The sequence below is a fragment of the Papaver somniferum genome, chromosome 2 (genome assembly GCF_003573695.1).
Source record: "Papaver somniferum cultivar HN1 chromosome 2, ASM357369v1, whole genome shotgun sequence".
Lineage (NCBI taxonomy): Eukaryota > Viridiplantae > Streptophyta > Magnoliopsida > Ranunculales > Papaveraceae > Papaver > Papaver somniferum.
The window spans coordinates 105,168,537-105,188,403 of NC_039359.1; the positions used below are offsets into that span (position 1 = coordinate 105,168,537).

Here is a 19,867-nt window from a genome sequence, read left to right on the forward strand (position 1 = left end):
AATAGCCCTAGCGTTTAGTAAAATTACATCATATACCATTGATAAAGAGAATGAGTATTAGAATATAACTGTCAATTACTGAAAAGACAAGGACAACCGTGTGTATTGGATAGTATTTCAGAATTTCTTAGTTTAAAATTCCGCGCCACCTTCTTCTTCGTCTCTCTCCGCAGATACTTACACACTCGCTGAAATCTCTCTCGCCCTCTTCTTTCTCTCCATAGCTTACTGGAATAGTAGTAAAGGTAGTTCTTAATCTTCACTTTGTTTCTGTTTCTCTCGCTATTTCTTTTCCGGTTATTAGGTCAAAATTTGTTCTCTTGGGCATTCGTTTGTTTTAGGGTTTCTCATTGTCATGTTACTATAGTCCTTAGTGTTTACTGCTGATTTAATCCTGTGATTCTTAGTTAAGTTGATTCACTTTTGTCATAATTTTGTACTTAGGATTTATTTTTCCTTCTTCTAGGGTTTGATTGTTGGGCGTTTTAGTTTGAGTTTCCATTTCCCACTTTGTTTACTGCTTTATATTTTTTAATTGGTTCTTGGACGAGTTCCTCATTTTGTTGTTTCTTCTCTGCAGGATCTATAGAGGTGAAGCTGAGACAAGATGGGTGATTCCTCTAGGTAATTTTCTTCTTAAGAAGTTTTACTTTTAAGAATTAGAGTTTTGGAATGTGATCACCTTGGTGATTTTGTACTTGATTGAGTCCCATAACAGTAGTATTAACCCATGAAGCACGCTATTTCTTGTTACGCATTCTATTCATTTTCGCCCAGACAAAAGAGAGGAAAAGAAAATACTGTGGAATGCAATGTATTCGACTCTGCGTGTAATATGAAACACACTTATAATGCTTGTTTGCACTATTTTTTCTATTCTGCAGTCTTTCTAAATTTTTATTTATTCGATTGACATTACAGGGAGGATGGCAGCGACACACTCCGAGTGCTTGTTGCCACTGATTGCCATCTGGGTTATATGGAAAAAGATGAGATACGTCGATTTGATTCGTTTCAGTCCTTTGAGGAAATATGCTCAATTGCGGAGCAGAAAAAGGCAAGCCATATCCCTGCTATACACTTATTATATGAGCATATTTAACTATGGTTTGTATCCCCCCATAGATGCACGAGTGGCTTTGTTTTTTTATATGCTTAGTTATTCAACTCTTGCTCCAGTATAATCTCTTTTGTAACTGGGACAGAATAGCTAACTTTTGGTTTTCACGCTCTAAATGCTGGTTGGTTTGAAAGTGCTCGATATCGTTTGGTCCATGAAGCCGCCTATAGGTCGAATCCTGCTTATAGTTATAGGTGTTTCCACTTTTCGTTTTTGTCAGGCTTCCTGCAGCCTATCCAATGTCTCGTTATGATACTTCTGCTTGCATCCCTATTACTTTTTTTTAATCAGTGTAATTATTGAGGGTTCAATTTTTACTCTTCTATGCCATCTATAGTTATGTTGTTTGTGGATATGCATGTGTTGCTGTTAAGTAGAATCCTTAAGAGCAGTATGCTGATTCTCTTGATTGCAGGTGGATTTCTTACTTCTTGGTGGTGATCTTTTCCATGAGAATAAACCTTCAAGAACAACCCTAGTGAAGACGATTGAGATCCTTCGTCGATACTGCCTCAATGATCAGCCCGTGCAATTCCAAGTTGTCAGTGATCAGACAGTGAACTTCGCTAATATGTAATGTCTCTATATGCTTCAACTTTTCTTAATTTGTTCTTTCATTTCAGTAAATATCATTGTAACTTTTTTTTTTCTGTAAGATCCTTACCTTTGTTTCTAAAAGGTAGTTACCTACTTTTTGTTTCTTCTTAAATGAATTCAGTAGTCAGTGTATCTTCTTTCTTGGTTCTTTATCTGTTTAAATTGAGAACAAACATCATTTAGGTTCTAAAGCTTTCGATGTGCTTATCCAGCTTTGGTCATGTGAACTATGAAGATCCCCACTTCAATGTTGGCCTGCCAGTGTTTACCATACATGGAAATCATGATGATCCCGCCGGAGTGGTAAGCTATATGTTGATACTTGTTAGCAACCAGAACATTCTATCTGTTCCTTTTTTTTTTTGGCCTATTGAATAATGCTCCATAGTTTCCATCCTTATCTCACTAAGCTTATTCACATTATAGGATTTTTCGTTCTTTCAATGTCAAAAGCTAGGTCAGATTTCGTTAAAAGAATCCCTGAATTCATGGTTGCCATGGGAAATAGTACTTTCTATTTGTTGTAATTCAAAGTGCCATCTTTTCTTTTTATTTCTCCTTTTATCTCTATGTGGATAATCGGGATATCCTGGCCATCCTCTTAGACCTACCTGGCTAATCTCCAGATACTGTACTGGCTTGATCAATTGATCTTATAAATCGTTTTTAGTCATCAACATTTACTCTCCGTTCACTGACGAGAAACTGTTGTTTAACTGTTCTGACAGGACAATCTGTCTGCTATTGATATACTTTCCGCTTGCAATCTTGTGAACTATTTTGGGAAAATGGTCCTTGGAGGCTCTGGTATTGGTCAGATAACTCTTCATCCTATTCTTATTCGAAAGGTTAGTTATACTAACATATATGATGCTGAGAGTGGGGCATTAGTTTCACCAGGCATGGTAAAATAGTCTTGCTGTTTCTGAGTGCAGGGTTCAACAGCTGTGGCTCTGTATGGTCTTGGAAACATAAGGGATGAACGGCTCAATCGAATGTTTCAGGTACTTTTTTCATTGAAAATTAAAACAGGTCTCAGGATTTTTCTAGGTTTTAATACCAAGTTACTAAAATGTGGGTTCATTCTATTATTTAATACCAGACACCACATGCTGTACAGTGGATGCTTCCTGAACCTCAAGAAGGGTGTCAAGTGTCAGACTGGTTTAATATTCTTGTTCTTCATCAAAACAGGTCATATACTGTATCTTCATAACTAATATTTAGTCAAAGTCAAAGGTGATAGATAAATGATGTCCTTGAACAATTGAAACTTAGAGATTATTCTTTTGAGAGCATTATGTTTTGTGGTGCAAAATTTTCAAGATTTTATCCTTTTTTTATATAAGCAAAATTTGATCATCTGGATCTGGACTGCCATTATAATAAACAGTCAATGTGATATGCAGAATAAAGACGAATCCTAAAAATGCAATCAATGAGCATTTTCTGCCACGATTCCTGGATTTTGTTGTGTGGGGGCATGAACATGAGTGCCTTGTTGACCCTCAGGTACGACATGTTAGCTTTCTTGTGCATGCTTGTTTCTTATTCATAATCATGGCATTCTCTCTCATTTTTCACCTTTAGTTATCTCAGTTATCTGTTGTAACATCTTATTCATATGCTTCTGATTTCAGGAAGTTCCAGGGATGGGTTTCCATATTACTCAGCCAGGTTCTTCTGTAGCAACCTCTTTAATAGACGGGGAAGCAAAACCTAAGCATGTCCTACTTCTAGAAATTAAGGTTGTTATGGTGCAAAATCATGTCACTTTCTCCTCCCTCCTAATGCACATGTGACCCATCATTATGCACTGCCTAAATGGTTGACACCTTCACTTTTACAGGGAAATCAGTATCGCCCTACCAAGATACCATTGCATTCAGTCAGACCTTTCGAATATGCTGAGGTTAGTAACTAGGTATACAATAACGTTCTTTTTAGTTCCTTGAATCTCTCTTACACATCTAGTGCTGATGAATTAGGTTGTGCTAAAGGATGAAGCTGACATTGATCCCAATGATCAAGCATCAGTTCTTGAACATTTGGACAATGTGGTAAGAGATACTTTATGTTCTTGATGGATTGTGCGCTTATATTTATCTCGGCTCTGCTTTATATTTACTGGCTTTACGCCCTTTATGTAATAGTTTTTGAGTTTATTGACTATTCTTATGCTCATTATATCTTACAAAGTCTCGATCGCTTTAGGTCAGAAATCTGATCGAGAAATCTAGCGGGACGCCTGTGAGTAGATCAGAGCTTGCCCTTCCGTTAATCAGGTTAAAGGTAACACCTTCTCTTTAATTTCTATTATATTAAGGTTTTAGCTAATATATAAAATTGTTAATGCTGCGGTGTTTGATACAGTGATCTACTGATTCAACAGGTTGACTACTCTGGTTTTATGACAATAAATCCTCAAAGATTTGGGCAGAAATACGTCGGGAAGGTACCTTGAGGCTTGAATTACCACTCAGCATCATTAAGGACTATGAAATGTATTTTAATTAGTTTTAGATCACACTTTATTAAATTGATTGATGTTTCTTAGATTTTGTAGGTTGCAAATCCACAAGATATTTTAATTTTCTCGAAGGCTGCCAAGAAACGCCAGGCTCATGAAGGTAATCAATTTATCCATTTTGAATTTTGATATAAGGAATCGATATCGTCTACTCTGCACTCGTGCCCCGAGGACTTTATTTGATTATTTGTTGTTGGGGTGTAGGCAAGATTGATGATTCCGAACGGCTTCGCCCCGAGGAGTTAAATCAACAAAACATTGAGGCTCTGGTTGCTGAAAGTAATTTGGTATCCAGCTATAACTTTCTGTTTTCTTATTTATTCCTTTTTCATGGTTGGCATTATCCTCGCGGCGCTCATCTTGACCATACAACCTTTTTCAGTTCCTTCTAAACCCTAATTTACTTTGTCATTGTTGTTTACCCTGGCCCTATATCAAGAGATATTCCAGTGTATACGTTCTGATATTAGTTGGGAACTTTTAGCTATTCGTTTTCTATATTCACATCAGTAATCATATCTCGTGTTTGCAGAAAATGGAGATCCTTCCAGTTAATGATTTGGATGTTGCACTGCACGATTTCGTTAACAAGGATGACAAAAACGCATTCTATGATTGCCTGAAATACAATTTGGAAGAAACACGTGTAAGTTTAACCTTGCTGTGACTTCTGACTTCTTATGCTGTTACTATTACATAATAGATATTCTTGCATTGTGTTCTGTTGTCAGGAGGTATTACATTTCTTCTGTGCTTAGATCTGACATATCAAGTCCTATTTATACAGAAACAAATTTCAAAGGAACCAGATACTCTGAAGTTTGAGGAGGAAGATCTAATTCTTAAAGTCGGAGAGTGCATGCAGGCAAGAATCTTTTTTATTTTATTTTTAAGCTCTAGTATGTTTAAAGGTCTTCAACTCCCCCCCAAGTCAAGCTGGTGCTTGTTGCATCAGGAACTGTTGTGTTGTATCGAGCTTTTCCTTTTTCTTTTCTTTTGTAACCAATGCTAGTATATTTCAGGCACGTGTAAAAGAAATGTCGATGCGCTCCAAGGACGGCGCAGAGGCCACACCCTTCTCAGGGAGTTTCAGGGTTGGGTTCCTACCTTCTGTTTGTTTGATGTAACAAAATTGCACGAGTTTCCTGAGCTAGGTTATTCTCGTTTTCTTGTAATTAAATTTAGCCGTGGTTTTACATGTATATAGGATACAAGGGGTAAAAATACAGCTGGATTTGGAATTTCTAATTCCTTCAGTGATGATGAAGACACCACCCAGCTGTTATCAAGCTCAAGGTCTACTGCAAGAGGCAGCAAATCATCAGCTGTTGCTTCTAGGTCTTCTCAGGATGCTTTTGGAACCTCTACAAGAGGTAGGGGGACCAGGGGAAGGGGTAAAGGAAGAGGATCTAGTAACCTTAAGCAAACAACTCTCGATGCAGCACTGACCATTCGGCGTTCTGATAGGTTAGCCTATGGACAATATCTTTAGCCTTTGGGAGGCTTTTGCCACTTGAGCATTATACTTTCTGTAGCACTTTATAATGACATAAAAGACAAGATTTTTTGCTTCGGGGGTTATTTAAAATTTATTCATTGCAGATCTGCTTCAGTTGCTACACCAAGTGCAGTCCCAAGTACTGAGAACGATGATGATAAATTGGATTCTCCTTCTAGTGATGAGGTGGAGGAATTTGGGGTTAATGACGTCCTTGACAGTTCGGTTAGTCCTAATTCCCTTTTAAAAACTATTGCCTTGTGTTTGAATTTAAGAAGGAATGCACTGAGAAATTACATAACTAATAAATTTACTAAATAGCTTTGATATAAGAGGTATGATCTAGTTAAGGAACATTGCATATTAGATACATCGTAGAGTTATTAGTGCTTAAATCTAAGACATCTCTTTAAGTGAAATCTTATGTCATGTCAACACATTTGACTTATCAGGCAAGTGTAGAACTTCAGTTATGAAAGATGGTGTTTAAGAGAGTGGTGAATGTTTTCCTTAAAAAAGTTCACCATAGCAATCCTTCCCCTTGTTTGATCTTGTCATTGCATATCGAAGTGTTGCTTAGCTGAAATCAGTTTTATCAAGATAAAATTTGTAACATAGCCTATATATGATTGTCTGGATTCTTCTTTTCTTTTGTGAAGGAAAACGAAGATATCCCCGCTAAAGGTCGCAAAAGAGCAGCCCCAGCTACAAGAGCAAGAGGTAGAGGTAGAGGTAGGGGAGCTACATCATCTAATAAAAGGGGACGGAAACAGGATTCTTGTTCTAGTCACAAACCAATCTTGACTAATGATGATGACGACGACGACGATGATGATATGGCTAACAGGTTGAAGAAGGCTCAACCTCGGGTAAGTAGGAATTTGAGAAATAATTTTTATAAAGCATATGAATGTTATTCGCACTGGTAAAAAGAATTGCAAGAGTGATAGTAATAAATTGTAGCTAACACGAACAAAATAAACTGGAGTCCTTTAGCTTCGTTAAAAAGAGCAGTTGGACCAGTATGTAACTCTTTGTTTTCCTGTTTGCAGGTAACTAGGAATTATGGCGCTCTGAGGAGATGATTATTGACTGTCGGATCTTTGGAAGCAACAATTGGTTCTTAGGGTCACACCATAGAAGGTTTTGGTCATGTAATATTTCCATAGTAGATTGGTGATTTTAACTTTTTTTAATATATATAGATTGGTAATGAATATGTTGTGTATATTTGAATCAAAACAACTCCTGACTTCTACCTTTTTAAGTATCTCACTAGGCACAATGAAAACCTCTCGACTCTTGTAACAGTTTTGATGACAAAACCTGTTTAATCCAGTTGCGATCTCATTGCAGGTTTTACTTCAATTATTCTTAGCGATGGTATGAGTTGAAATAGTGAAACTCTGGATAATGTACTAGTCTAGCTGGTTATGTTTCATCTATTTCCATTCTCAGGTGATGGTGATTTCATCTTTATGGGCTTCCTCGTCAATTATGGATTCCCTGACGGTGGTTCCATGTGGAAAGTGTCATCAGTCCATGCGTTTACAGTAGACGATATAAAGTTGGGGTTTATTTGTAGTTTGTTGGCAGCTTGTATAGGGAAAATTATTCAAGGCAACCAGGTGAATAATGTGTATTTTGTGTGCACCCCCCTGCTAAAATTGCGTCCATGGATGTTGGCCAAGTTGGTTTTTATAATTCTACGACGGTTCACCGTAAGAGTAGAAAAACGCATAGATGTAGGCAGCGAGCTAAGAGGCAAGTTACTAAATGTTGGCCAAGTTGGTTATTAATAGATTAAATTAGATCAATGTGTTAAAAGGAAGCCACCGAGCAAGAGGCGGTTACTGCAGCAGAAAGGGCATAGGGTAAATGTAGGCATGGAGACACACAGAAACAAATGTTTTCATTACTCCCTCGATTCCCAAGGTTTTATTGTTGGATACATGTTTTATGCTTCATGTTTCCAAGTGGTGACCGGCAAGGGATAAGACCAGACTAGATTTCTTCCCCCCAAACCAAGATGGAAACATGAAGCACACAGAAACTTAACACAGCCCTAAGCCGTAATATGAAAATTGAAATGAAAAGAAAAACAGGCCAACAAAGCAGTCGACCAACAGAGGATCTTGTAAGCTTAGGTTTTCCAGAAGGTTTTAGCACAACCTTGATTTTTGCCATAAGAAGATGATATGACTTTGATGCAGGATGAGTATATACCATTATTTCAAATGGCAATAAAAAATGAATGAATAACAAAATCCTATCCAACCTTGAAACTAGAAGGCAGAAAAGAAAATAAGAATCGCACCATAGTACTATCAGAACAATCATAAGGTGCATATTGTGTTCCCAATCAGGTTTTTATCATTATTGACCAATACCTATATCCACAAAAACAACTACACAATGTGATAAAAAAAAAGTAGTCATTATAATCAGACTTCGAGTAGATGAGCTACTTCCATTCTGAGTATCCACTTTCAGGGGCAGATTGAAAACTAATCACGCACCACAAATGATACTACAGCACTTTCCTCCCACATTATTCATCACGAGACTTGACAATGAAATTCTGGCGACTGATGGGGTTCATAACAACTGGGGGTCCTGCTACACGAGGCCACGACTGGAACTTCTTATCAGTTTCTTGCCACCATGCCTGGTTTGAAACAGTTGACGGAGTGGTCCCTGTGGTGTTTCATCATATAGTAAAATATATAAGATTCAAACCCTGATATAAGTATTATAAGAAAAAACTTAAAGCGCCACCTTGCAACTATTACCTCCAAACAACTTCCTATCAGACATAACATGTTCCAACCCGAAATCAAGTACCGTAGTCCCTACCACAGCTCCAATGATTTTGGCTGCTGTCATTGTCTGAACTGAGCAAATATTAAGGCATCATATTACATATAAGAGAAAATAAATTTCATTTACAGAACTTAAAAAGTAACAAGACAAACTATGCTGAAAAGTAGCAAAAAAAAAGAAAAAGAAACAGAGGCATGCAGAATTCATAGTTTAGAGAATATCAATCGCCGTTATAGATTTCTCTCTAAACTAAAAGAATTACTGAGTTACTGTCTCTGGTTGGAACCATAATTTCATTCATCAATTCGAGAAGGAAGAGCTTAACGCACTGCAACTCCAAAGGTTCACTAGATACTCTTTAAGGAACATCCATAACTCAACCACGGAAACCCCGAGGGACCTTTATAATTTAGATGCACTATTTTCTGTTTCGAACCCTTATACAGTTCTACCATGGAAACAATTGAAGAATTGCACAACCTGATGGTAAGGGAACACCCAACTTAAGCAGGATAGCATATACAATTAACTGCTTAATTCTTAAGAAAGTGCAGCGATTTGATGTGCATTTTCTAGCCCCAGATGCACACTTTCCTAAATCCTAAAGAAGGATATGGTCATCACTTCCCAACTTCCTGTATGTCAACCAAATCAAGTTACAGAAGTAGATAGATCATCTAGTTAGTGTTTGTAACTTGTACCAATAGTGGGTTTGATCACTGAATAGTGTCCGTTAATTTGAAGGTTCTACCACTTGCACAAATATTCTAGAAAATAACATACAACACGATTTGTACGAAGTTAAATAGATTTTACAGCTACAATGCCTTCCACTGCAGAATATTTCAATTACCATATTTTATTTTTAATCAAGCAAGTGACACCTTCCATGGATTAATTCATGTTTTGCCCATTTTAGGATTTGCACCAATCAAAATAAAAAATAAAAAAAAAATTAACAAAAGATTATTGGATTTCTAGATGAATTGATATTAGATTAAGAAGCGATCTGAACTTTCTTCTTCTGTAGAGAAACACTAACTTGATTGAATTTAGAGAGAAAGACAGCGAAGACGAAGAAGGCCTATTCAATCTGAAACACGATTCCATGGGAACCTCATTTCCATTTTTTATATTGACACATGTTTTCAATTTTACCAGTTTGACCCTGCTATTTTATTTCTGTGCCATTTTTGTCCTACCCTTTTGTTCCCTGGTCTTGGTCCATGGGTTAAGGCTACATTTACAAAGAAGAAATGAAAACGCATGACGAGCTGCAAAAGTCTTTCTTGTCATTCTAAACAAACAAATTGTATGGGCAAGCAAGTCCTTGCAGGAGGAAGATGATGCGTTACGAGCAATCAGGAAAAACTCAAAAGTGACATATATGCCCCTGCATCAGAAGAGGATTTCATGCGACTCAGAAAAATAGCTGTGAAAACCAAATTTGTAAGGGACTTCTTTTTTCCAGCCTTGATTCTGTGTTGTTCAGCCTTGTCAATTCAAGCAATGTTTTTTTTTCCTTCAAATTACAAACATTCAGGCGCATTCAGCCCACAATTTTCTACACATGAAAACAGAAAAAGGGACGCTGCTGAATATATTCGCATATGAAAATTGTATAAAGACATTCTCAAAGTTAGATGAGTCTACAACAAAAGAGGTAATCAGGTCAAGGCGTCCTGAGTTTTGAAGATGGCAGAAAAGAAATCCGTCTTCTTTTTGGGATAAACAAAAGAAAGTATTTACAGTACTATACAATTTCATTCAAGTAGTCTTCTATCGAAAGTAAACCTTCTTCTGTGCTAAAGTCTTTGGATTTTTTCCTTTGATTCTTCCATCAGCTTTTTCCTGTTTGTATGGATGATAATGAGAGAGGGAATATAAGAACTTGAAAGTTCAAATGAAATTATTTCTAGTGATTCAAATTAAGACTTCCACCTCATACACTCACACCAAAGAGAAAAAAACAGAAAATCTACAGTTAAGAGAAAATATTACAAAAACTTGAAAGTGAAAGAAATCTGATCCATTCAAACGACACATCAACTTCATACATTCATCATTGAAGGATATAAATAAATGGAAAAGAAGTGCCTTGTTTGCTCTAAATGCACGAAATATACAAGACATAGCTTGCACCATTTGTTTATAAAGTTACTGTTCTCTGACTAAGCTTTTGTTCTTAGTGAAAGTTTGCATGTCATTTCAGTTAGAGATCATGGACTGGTTTTGAGTCATAATTTCGAACCGGAAGCTCCTTCCTAAGTTGTTTTAGCTTGTTTCTAATGGAGAAAGGTCAAGCTGCTACACAGTTCAATAGGGATAGGTGTACTAAATTGATATAAAACTATTTATCAATTTCTATATATCTATAGAAACACACCAGTAACGTTTCGGTTAGGTTTGTCCCAACAACACCAATCAGAATGTAAAATGAGTATATTACTAAGTGTTGGCTTCTAAACCAACTTCGTATCAAAACCATATCACACCAGAACGCACACAAACTTCCGCATTGTTTTCTACAGAGTGAGATTTGCCTGACATTACTAATCAATACTGACTATAAAAGTGAAAATATCAGAATGTATTGGCTTCTAAATCAACTTTATATCAAATTTTATCACATCAGAATGTACACAAACTCTCCAGTCGCTTGTTTTCTACACGGTGGATTCGCATGACATGATTCACGCAATTTAGGCATTCATCGAGATGTCGAAATTCAGACAATTTGGTTATTCTAAGTTTCAAACATATTGAATTGTAACAAGAAAATGAAGTAAACAATTCATTAATGGTAATAAAAACTCATACCTCTAGTGGCCCTTTGCCATCCTTATTTGCTAAGCCGTTTTTTGAAGCATCAGGACACTGAAGTTTGCTCTTGAAGGTATCATCTTTGACATTTGCTTTCCGATTTGGGCCAACTGGCGCACCGGGATACACTTTGCCACTGTCAGCTAAAAGCTTTTTAGCTTTCAAACCAAGTGAATTTTGTTCTTGTGCATTACGCACCCGCAATGATCTTCTTGGATCAGCTTGATAAGAAACCTGCAGGATTAAATTTAAATTTTAGATCAGTTTGCACACATAATTGGCATCTCAACTGGAGCTGTTGTACAGTTTATCATCACCTTTGTCTTTGATGCCTTAAGCTTTGGTTTATCTTGGTAGATATAACTTGATTGGCGAGCTACACGTTCACGCTGAAACTTAGAATTGAGATTAGAACACTGACTACTTGATGACTTGGAAATAGTTGTCCCATTTCGTATGTATTGGTTCGTATGTTGAGAAGCAATTGCCATCGTTATACTATTGCCTGCAGCTCTCTTAATGTCCTTAGGGTCAGAGTTAGAACTTGACGGCGACTCAACACTGGACTTGCTAGAAGAAGAGCTCTGAATTTCTCTGCCATCCCTGACTTCCACCCTCGATGCTTGTCTTGTAACGATGCTTCTTCTGAGACTGATCTTTACATCAGAAAAAAAATCACTATTCCGACCAAATAACTCAGTAGGTCTGACGTCAGAATATGGCTGTGATTGACAACTTTGAACCATAGTGCCAGTGCTTGAACTTGACGAACTACTAGAATTGCGTGCTTGCATGCTGTCTGAACTGGTTTCTCCCACAGAACATGCTTTTACAGTTGGTTTGCTTTCTGAAACTCCGAAACTGGTCTTGGTTTGTATAATATTCGGCTTCTTGGATCCATTTGAACTGCTTTCACTAACTGCGGTTGTCTTCAAACTCGAGGTGCACTTCGTATATCCTGAGCTAGATTTGGTTTGGAGTGAACCAGGTTTTGAAATTGTTTTCAAACTCGAGGTATGTCTTGAATTTGGGAAGCTTGCTTTTGCCTTCACATCATGGCTTACTCCTGGCACTACGCGCTTGATTTTCCGGTTCAAAACCTTGATTGGGTGCTGCTTATCCCCAACTTTAGCTTGATCATTACCTTTCCATTCCTTACTCTTGTAATTCTTGCCTCTCGACTTTGACACCGAAGGGGGAAGCTCAGGAGCAGATGCTGACCCGAGTAAGTCTGCATTTGAGGTTACCTGCTCTTCTTGTAAAGCAGAAAACTCGGCCATTAACTTGTGTGATGAGCACTGATGGAACCTGAAATAAGAGAAACTGATTTAGTATAGTTTCTAACAGCAACATTTACTCATTTTTATTTCACAAGCAAGGCTTTTGTAAAAACAGTGATAGCATATTATAGAGATTACAGAGAAAGATTGGAGATGCTTACGGGTGAGTTGTTTGAAACCAAGCATCATCTCTGCAACACAACAAAAATTACAATATGTATCATAAATCAATCGACCAAAAACAGATTAAAAAAAACCCTAATATATTAATTTTCCAAGTACTCACATGTCTTGGTACATGGATTTTGATTCTAACTTCAGATCAACCCACATTGGTGCATCAATTTCTTCCTGTATTAACAATTTCAAAGAGAAAGAATAGTGTTTATCCATCAAGAATCCTTGCAACAAACAAAAATGTGAATTAAAAACCTAACAACACATACAAATTGCAACAAACAAACAGCTAAAGAAGATAACACGCAGACAAAAACTGACGAAACGAACATAACGATACACAATCAATCCAAGAACATCCATAACCTAGAAATCTACAGCTACACCGAAGAAATCCATATTTCCGCTAAAATCAAATCAAAGAATCAACGAATCCCCAAAGGTACCAACAAAATCCAAGAAACTATGAACACAATCATTACTAGAGGAAAAGAAATGGGTGCATTTTTTTACCAGAAAACCCCAATGATCTACATCTACGCTCTTCCTCTGAGACTTCTTTCTACCTCCTCTATTGACACCGCTTCTTTTCCCATCAAACCCTTCACCACCGCCATTATCAATATGAAATTGGGAATTTAATTTCTTCAAAAACATTTTTCTCTCTTTTCTTTATCTATCTTCTTTCTTGAACCCTGAAAATCAAATTGGTTTTCCGATTCGCCCAAAAATCTCTTACCTCCCAGAAATCATCATCTCCGACTGATTTTTGAATGTCCGTAATGTTTTCTTTCTCCTTTGTTTAATTTTTTTCGGAGAAAACTTATTGACCATGGTCAATATGATCTCAAATCTGAACCGTCAATAGATTTCGATCAACAGGTTAGATCTAAAGATAGTTTGACATTTTGACTTAAACTCAAGATTAGATAGATGTGTGGTGGTCGTGGCTTATTATTAGTTATTGTTTTCGACCGTTGGGGATGAGAATATTATTAAAAGCGGAGAGTCATGATAAGATACAGCGGCAGCAAGTTAGGTTAAGCACATAGTTATCTGGGCCGGGTCTGACCGGATAGAACCCAGTAAAAAATTGAGAAATTTGTTGGTTGGTCCATAAAACCCGACCCAGCTTATCCTATGGTCCGGCAGCAAAAAATAATTAACCGGAGGTCCAAAAACCTTTTAAAAACTAAAAATTACTACCCTGCCCATCACCATTCACGTGCGAAATTCTCCACGTCCCTCAATTCCTGTGAATAGAAACACGGTTCTCCCAAATCTCTTCGTTTCTCCCGTCTTCGTTCTCCTTCTGTCTTCATGTTTCTTCTTCGGTAATCAACATAAACCTAGATTTACAAATCAAATCACGTGATGATCATCGAAATCTAGGTCGTTTTTTGGAGAAGAATCAAAACCTAGATCTACAATGAAGAAATCGTATAAAATAAAAAATTCCACTTTCTGAAGAATCGCAAGCACAAAACCCTAGTCTACTAAGAAAAATTAGCAAAGATTCTTCTCCAAAAAATTGGTAGAAGATAATGATTTTGAAGAACAAAATACTTCGAGTTCTAAACCTACATCAAAGAAGAAGAAGAAATCTGTTGTTCCTGAACTAGCATCGAAGAAAAAGAAGTTGATTTCTTCCAAAATTCTGGTATTCATTCTAATATGTGTAATGTGTTTATTTTTATTATTGTTGATTCTTTATACAAATTTTCTTATATGATCTACCCTACATATCAGTATAAATCACTTCTGATTTCATTTTATAAAGAAACATTACATATCAATATGTATATTTGGATAGTTTGATTAGTGTAGTGTGTATGATCTAACAGTACATATTAACATGTATTACGTGAAAGAAAAAAAACGATATGAATCGGTACATATTGATATGTAGTATTATGAAACAGTTCATATTTTGGTTAAACCCCTTTTACCGCATCTTAGTGTGATCCTATAATACATATTGATATGTATTGAATGTATGATGTGTGTGATACTACAGTACATATGAAAATGTACTGCTAAAAACCTAGTTTTATGGTTGATATGTACTGTTAAGAGTACTTCTGAGGATATGTAGTGTTTTTTAAATAGTACATATTGATATGTATTGATGGACATATCTTGCCAGTTTATGTTATATCTGATGGATACAGTTTACTTTGTTCTTAGAGTCATCAGTACATATAGATATGAATAAGCATAGTACTTATCAAAAGCCTAGTTTATGGTTGATATGTACTGTTGAAACTACTTTGTTCTTGACTAGTTCATGTTGTATCTAATAGATACGGCTACTTTGTTCTTGGAGTTTAAATCTTCAATACTTATTGATATGAATGCATATCATTATGTAGAGTGTTGTCGAAGAGGTTACATATGTACTATTGAAAAGTACATGTTCATCGGTATATATCATCATGTACATGTAAATGTGTTCTTGTTATTTTTTTTTCTTTGCATATTTTTCTGGAAGTACATATGAAAAGAGATACGTATTGAGTTCCGAAAGGACATTGAGTATTCTGAATATGATGTAATGTACACTACATACCTTTCAGTAGATATTTTTGTTTTTGAAACTAATCCCAAGTACATATCAATATGTACATCTTGATACCATTTTTGATGTTGGTTGTGATGCTTGAATGCCAACAATGTGGTTGAATATTAATTTTATAATACTTGAAAATGTATCAAAACAAGAGTGCATATTGATATGTACTAGGTTAAAACAAATAGTACATATTTATAGAAGCAACAATAGATATTGTTTTCAAAACAACAGTGCATGTCAATATGTGTTGTGTGAAAACCTAGTTTATATCTTATATACTTTTCGGTACATATTTTGTTGTTCGGATACAATTACCTCATATCTACTCTGAAAGGAAATAATGCAACATACCAATATGTACTACCTTGCAAAAGAAAAAAATAAAAGTGTTCTTGTGCTTCGTTACTTAGGTTTCTAACGCTTGAATACCAACAATATTTTTTTATGTAAAAAACTAATTTCTGATGATTGAATGCAAGCAAAATGTTTTTGACATTATATATCCAATAAAATATATCTATATGTACTAATGGAAATGTACTTTTTTGTGATGCTTGAATACCAACAATATTCAAAAAGCGGGGGTCTAACAACACCACCCAATATTTCTCTTAGCAATCTGTATGAACAAACTCGAATATACTTCTAAGAGAATCAACAAGACTCAATCAATTTAAAGTATATCAACGAGTTTATATCTCTCTCTTGATTTGATTTACTCAAGCAGGAACTGCGAGTTCTAATCAAATGCAAGGAATAACCTGAATGGTACTAAAGACCAATATCCAAGGATCAATCAATGACAATCAACAACCAAAGGTTGGATTGCTCTAATTGATGATTTAATCCACAACCTGTATTATTTCAATTATAAAGATAAAAAAATATAATGCGGAATTTTAAATAACACAGACACCAGAAATTTTGTTAACGAGGAAACCGCAAATGCAGAAAAACCCCGGGACTTAGTCCAGATTTAACACACACTGTATTAAGCCGCTACAGACACTAGCCTACTCCAAGCTAACTTCAGACTGGATTGTAGTTGAACCCCAATCGATCTCCCACTGATCCAAGGTACAGTTATGCTCCTACGCCTCTGATCCCAGCAGGATACTGCACACTTGATTCCCTTAGCTGATCTCACCCACAACTAAGAGTTGCTACGACCCAAAATCGCAGGCTTTGACAATAAACAAATTCGTCACACGCAGACAAGTCTATCAAAGGATCAATCTGTCTCCCGCAGATAAGCCCTAAAGGTTTTGTTCCGTCTTTTGATAATAATCAAGGTGAACAGGAACCAATTGATAATCCGGTCTTATATTCCCGAAGAACAACCTAGATTAATCAATCACCTCACTACAATCTTAATCGTATGGTAGCGAAACAAGATGTTGCAGAATCACAAACGATGAGACGAAGATGTTTGTGATTACTTTTATATCTTGCCTACCGGAGATATCAATCTCAAGCCAATCAATATGATTGTACTCGTACGATAGAAGATGCAAGATTAGATCACACAAATACGATAAAAGTAGTATCGGTCTGGCTTCAGAATCCCAATGAAGTCTTTATTAAGTCGTTAACCTGTTTTTAGAAGAAGAAAACCAAAGGTTAAAGGAGAATCGACTCTAGCAGGCAAACTAGTATCACACGTAAGGTATGGGGACTAGTTTTGCACAATACTAGATGTCTCCTTTATATAGTCTTTTAAATCAGGGTTTGCAATCAATGTTATCTTAGTAACAAAGCATTCAATATTCACCGTTAGATGAAGACCTGAATTAGATTCAAGCTAATATTTCTCAACCGTTAGATCGAAAACTTAGCTTGTTACACACACTTGACAATGCACGCTTCTAGGTTTGTTAACCGTACCCAAACGTATGCACTTGTTGGTTCAACAATAGTTAACCAAAACGTTAGCCATATGAGCATTTCATATCAACCATGTTCTTCTTCACGATAACTAGTTCAAATGATTTCAAATGAACTAGTTAGAGAGTTTTTCAATTGCAAGGAAATCTTACGTACTACACAAGACACAATTGAAGCAAAGATGATTTGATTCACTTGAATCGGTTCATGAAATTTTATAGCCACGGTTTTCAAACTGCATTCGTTAGACTTTTTAAGTTTAAGTTCAGAAATCATCTTCAGATATATAACCTTCTCAAGTTCGCAGACTAGGTTCGCGGACTTAAGTTACCGGGAAGAGTTTACAAACTCCAGCAGAAGTTCTCGGGTATGAGAACTTCTCCGTTTCGCGGACTTAGATTCACGCAAGTACTTTGTCAACTCCAGCAGAAATTCTCGGGTTTGAGAACTTCGGCAGTTCGTGGACTTGGCTCACGTCATTCTTCCGGTTCTCTTGATCAACAAAGTTTGCAAACTTTGGTTCAAGGAATAAGACTTATACATAAATGTGTTTCCACAACAATGCTTATGTCCACCATTGGTTATGTAATCTAAACTCTCATTTCAATCATTGAAACATTCTTAGAGGACGTTATATAGTTGTTACACCATTTCTCGTCAAAGCAATTTTCAAGATGATTGAAACATATCATGACTTTCGTCACATGGTAAATATAAACTTGATCGAAGCGAAAATCTTACCAACACATATTTCGAGATATAGATAGGCGAGGTATACTCGGCTCGAAATACTAAATGTGTATAATCCAAGTCTATATATATAGCATACGACTTCTTGTCTCAAAGAGTAGGAGATAGAGTAGATAGACTTTAGAGTGATAGATAAGTTCAAGTCTTCACATACCTTTTTGTCAAGAAGTTCCACCGGTTCCTTGAGTAGTTCTTCTACTTGTATGATGAATCGCCATGAAGTTCTTGAGCTCAACTACACTTTCTATCCTAGTCCGAGACTTAGCTATAATAGACTAGAAATCAAGACTTATAGTTTTGATCACTAACATTGACAAACATGCTTGAGATAGCAACGCATGCGAATTCGACTGAGCAATGCTCTAACAATCTTCCCTTTTGTCAATTTTAGTGACAAAAATATCAATACATATGGAATACAAAAAAGATAAAGAAACTTTAGTAGCTCCTATTCCACATGTCTAATCTTCAACATTCCTCGAAATCTTCGTCACTTCCAAGTACTCTAATGATCCCAAAAGTTGTAAGTCTAACATCTCTGTTTTTGAAGATCCGTAGTTGTAACAATGAGAAAACATAGTTCTGGATCATTGTTATACAGTGTCATAGTATTATTACACAGCGTCAAAGTTCAATTGTATCACAACTTCAACAATAATACTATGGTGATATGTATCACTCCCCCTTAGTCAATACTCCATCTCACATGGAAACCACTCCCCCTTACATAATGATCCGAAAACCATATGTATTTGTAGTATGAACTACATATTAATTCTCCTCCTTTTTGTCAATAAAATTGGCAAAGGTACAAGAACGGGATCATAATGAGATTTTCGAGAGAGACATTTCATGACAAAAGGAAAAAAATACATACCAACTAATTTAGATGTAATCATAAAGCCGAAGCTAAATGCATTCATCAAGGAGTTTAAAGATACAAGATAACCCCTCTAAAATTCCACAGCCGCACACCCCTCAAGATATGACCATTAAGCACAAGTTCAAAAGAACTCTCCCCCATTTGATGTCATTCTCGAAAGAACAACAAGAGCGACCCTAATTTCAAAAGAAAAGAAGGATTTTATTGGACACCAAAAATCATGAGAACGATTTTCTATATCCAAAAAACTCAATCAAATTAATCACTAGTAAACCCATGATTAATTTAATCGGAATACACAATCAAATTAAACACAAGAGGTGATCAATTCAATTGATTATGCTCACATAAGAGAACTTATGGAGACACAAAAAAAACTCAACTAGAATAATTACAAGAGAACCCATAATTAATCTAATTGGAATACACAACCAAACTAATCACAAAAGTAATCAATTTAATTGTCATTTGTTTTGCTAGACATAAGAAAACTTACGGAGCAATAACTAAATAACCAAACAAGATGATTAATTTAGTTCAATATGCTCGACATAACATATCTCACGGAACACCAACTAAGCTAATAAATCAACTTGGTTGTATAGTGCTCAACATAAGATGCATTATGGAGCCTCACAGTAATACATAAAATATGGATCAGAGATGATCGATACTGCGTAATACACAAGGATTAATTCTATCTTCAATCGTTATTTTCATAATGACAGTTAATAGACATAATCCTTGAAAACAAAAGATTTTAGCCTATCTTCCATCAAAGATTGACAATATAGGCTTAACTTTTGTATTTGTCAAAAGTCCATTCATTCTTTTACCAGTACGTGAATACCGAACACGAACGACTTTACTTTTGACAAAGTATGGGACAAACATAGTTCACGGACGTAAACACCAACGTCCCATAACAAA

The 19,867-nt window shown here is 36.1% G+C and overlaps 3 protein-coding genes across 4 annotated transcripts; 1 reads left to right on the plus strand and 2 right to left on the minus strand.

Annotated features, from left to right (window-relative positions):
- Positions 1–104: 104 nt before the first annotated feature.
- Positions 105–7,110, plus strand: LOC113348668 (double-strand break repair protein MRE11-like). Its single transcript, XM_026592513.1, has 23 exons — positions 105–245; positions 581–624; positions 922–1,057; positions 1,536–1,693; positions 1,930–2,020; positions 2,446–2,565; positions 2,653–2,721; positions 2,820–2,911; positions 3,127–3,229; positions 3,358–3,465; positions 3,567–3,629; positions 3,706–3,777; positions 3,932–4,009; positions 4,110–4,172; positions 4,284–4,347; positions 4,452–4,534; positions 4,780–4,893; positions 5,035–5,112; positions 5,270–5,341; positions 5,455–5,714; positions 5,850–5,970; positions 6,405–6,614; positions 6,798–7,110. Exons 2-23 carry the CDS (start codon positions 608–610, stop codon positions 6,828–6,830), a joined length of 2,205 nt encoding a protein of 734 aa, XP_026448298.1. The 5' UTR covers positions 105–245; positions 581–607; the 3' UTR covers positions 6,831–7,110.
- A 972-nt stretch (positions 7,111–8,082) lies between these two features.
- On the minus strand, positions 8,083–9,437 carry LOC113353778. Of its 2 annotated transcripts, XM_026597277.1 has the most exons (3): positions 9,422–9,437; positions 8,538–8,634; positions 8,083–8,442 (listed from the first exon to the last, which is right to left on the minus strand). In XM_026597277.1, exons 1-3 carry the CDS (start codon positions 9,422–9,424, stop codon positions 8,297–8,299), a joined length of 246 nt encoding a protein of 81 aa, XP_026453062.1. In that variant the 5' UTR covers positions 9,425–9,437; the 3' UTR covers positions 8,083–8,296. The 2 variants fall into 2 exon arrangements, with proteins under 2 accessions (XP_026453062.1, XP_026453063.1); XM_026597278.1 differs by lacking the exon at positions 9,422–9,437 and having other exon boundaries at positions 8,538–8,639.
- Positions 9,438–10,146: 709 nt separating this feature from the next.
- LOC113348669 (serine-rich adhesin for platelets-like) lies at positions 10,147–13,705 on the minus strand. Its single transcript, XM_026592514.1, has 6 exons — positions 13,362–13,705; positions 12,958–13,022; positions 12,833–12,862; positions 11,709–12,699; positions 11,389–11,625; positions 10,147–10,419 (listed from the first exon to the last, which is right to left on the minus strand). The coding sequence occupies exons 1-6, from the start codon at positions 13,503–13,505 to the stop codon at positions 10,348–10,350; spliced, it is 1,539 nt and encodes a 512-aa protein (XP_026448299.1). The 5' UTR covers positions 13,506–13,705; the 3' UTR covers positions 10,147–10,347.
- Between the last annotated feature and the right edge of the window lie 6,162 nt (positions 13,706–19,867).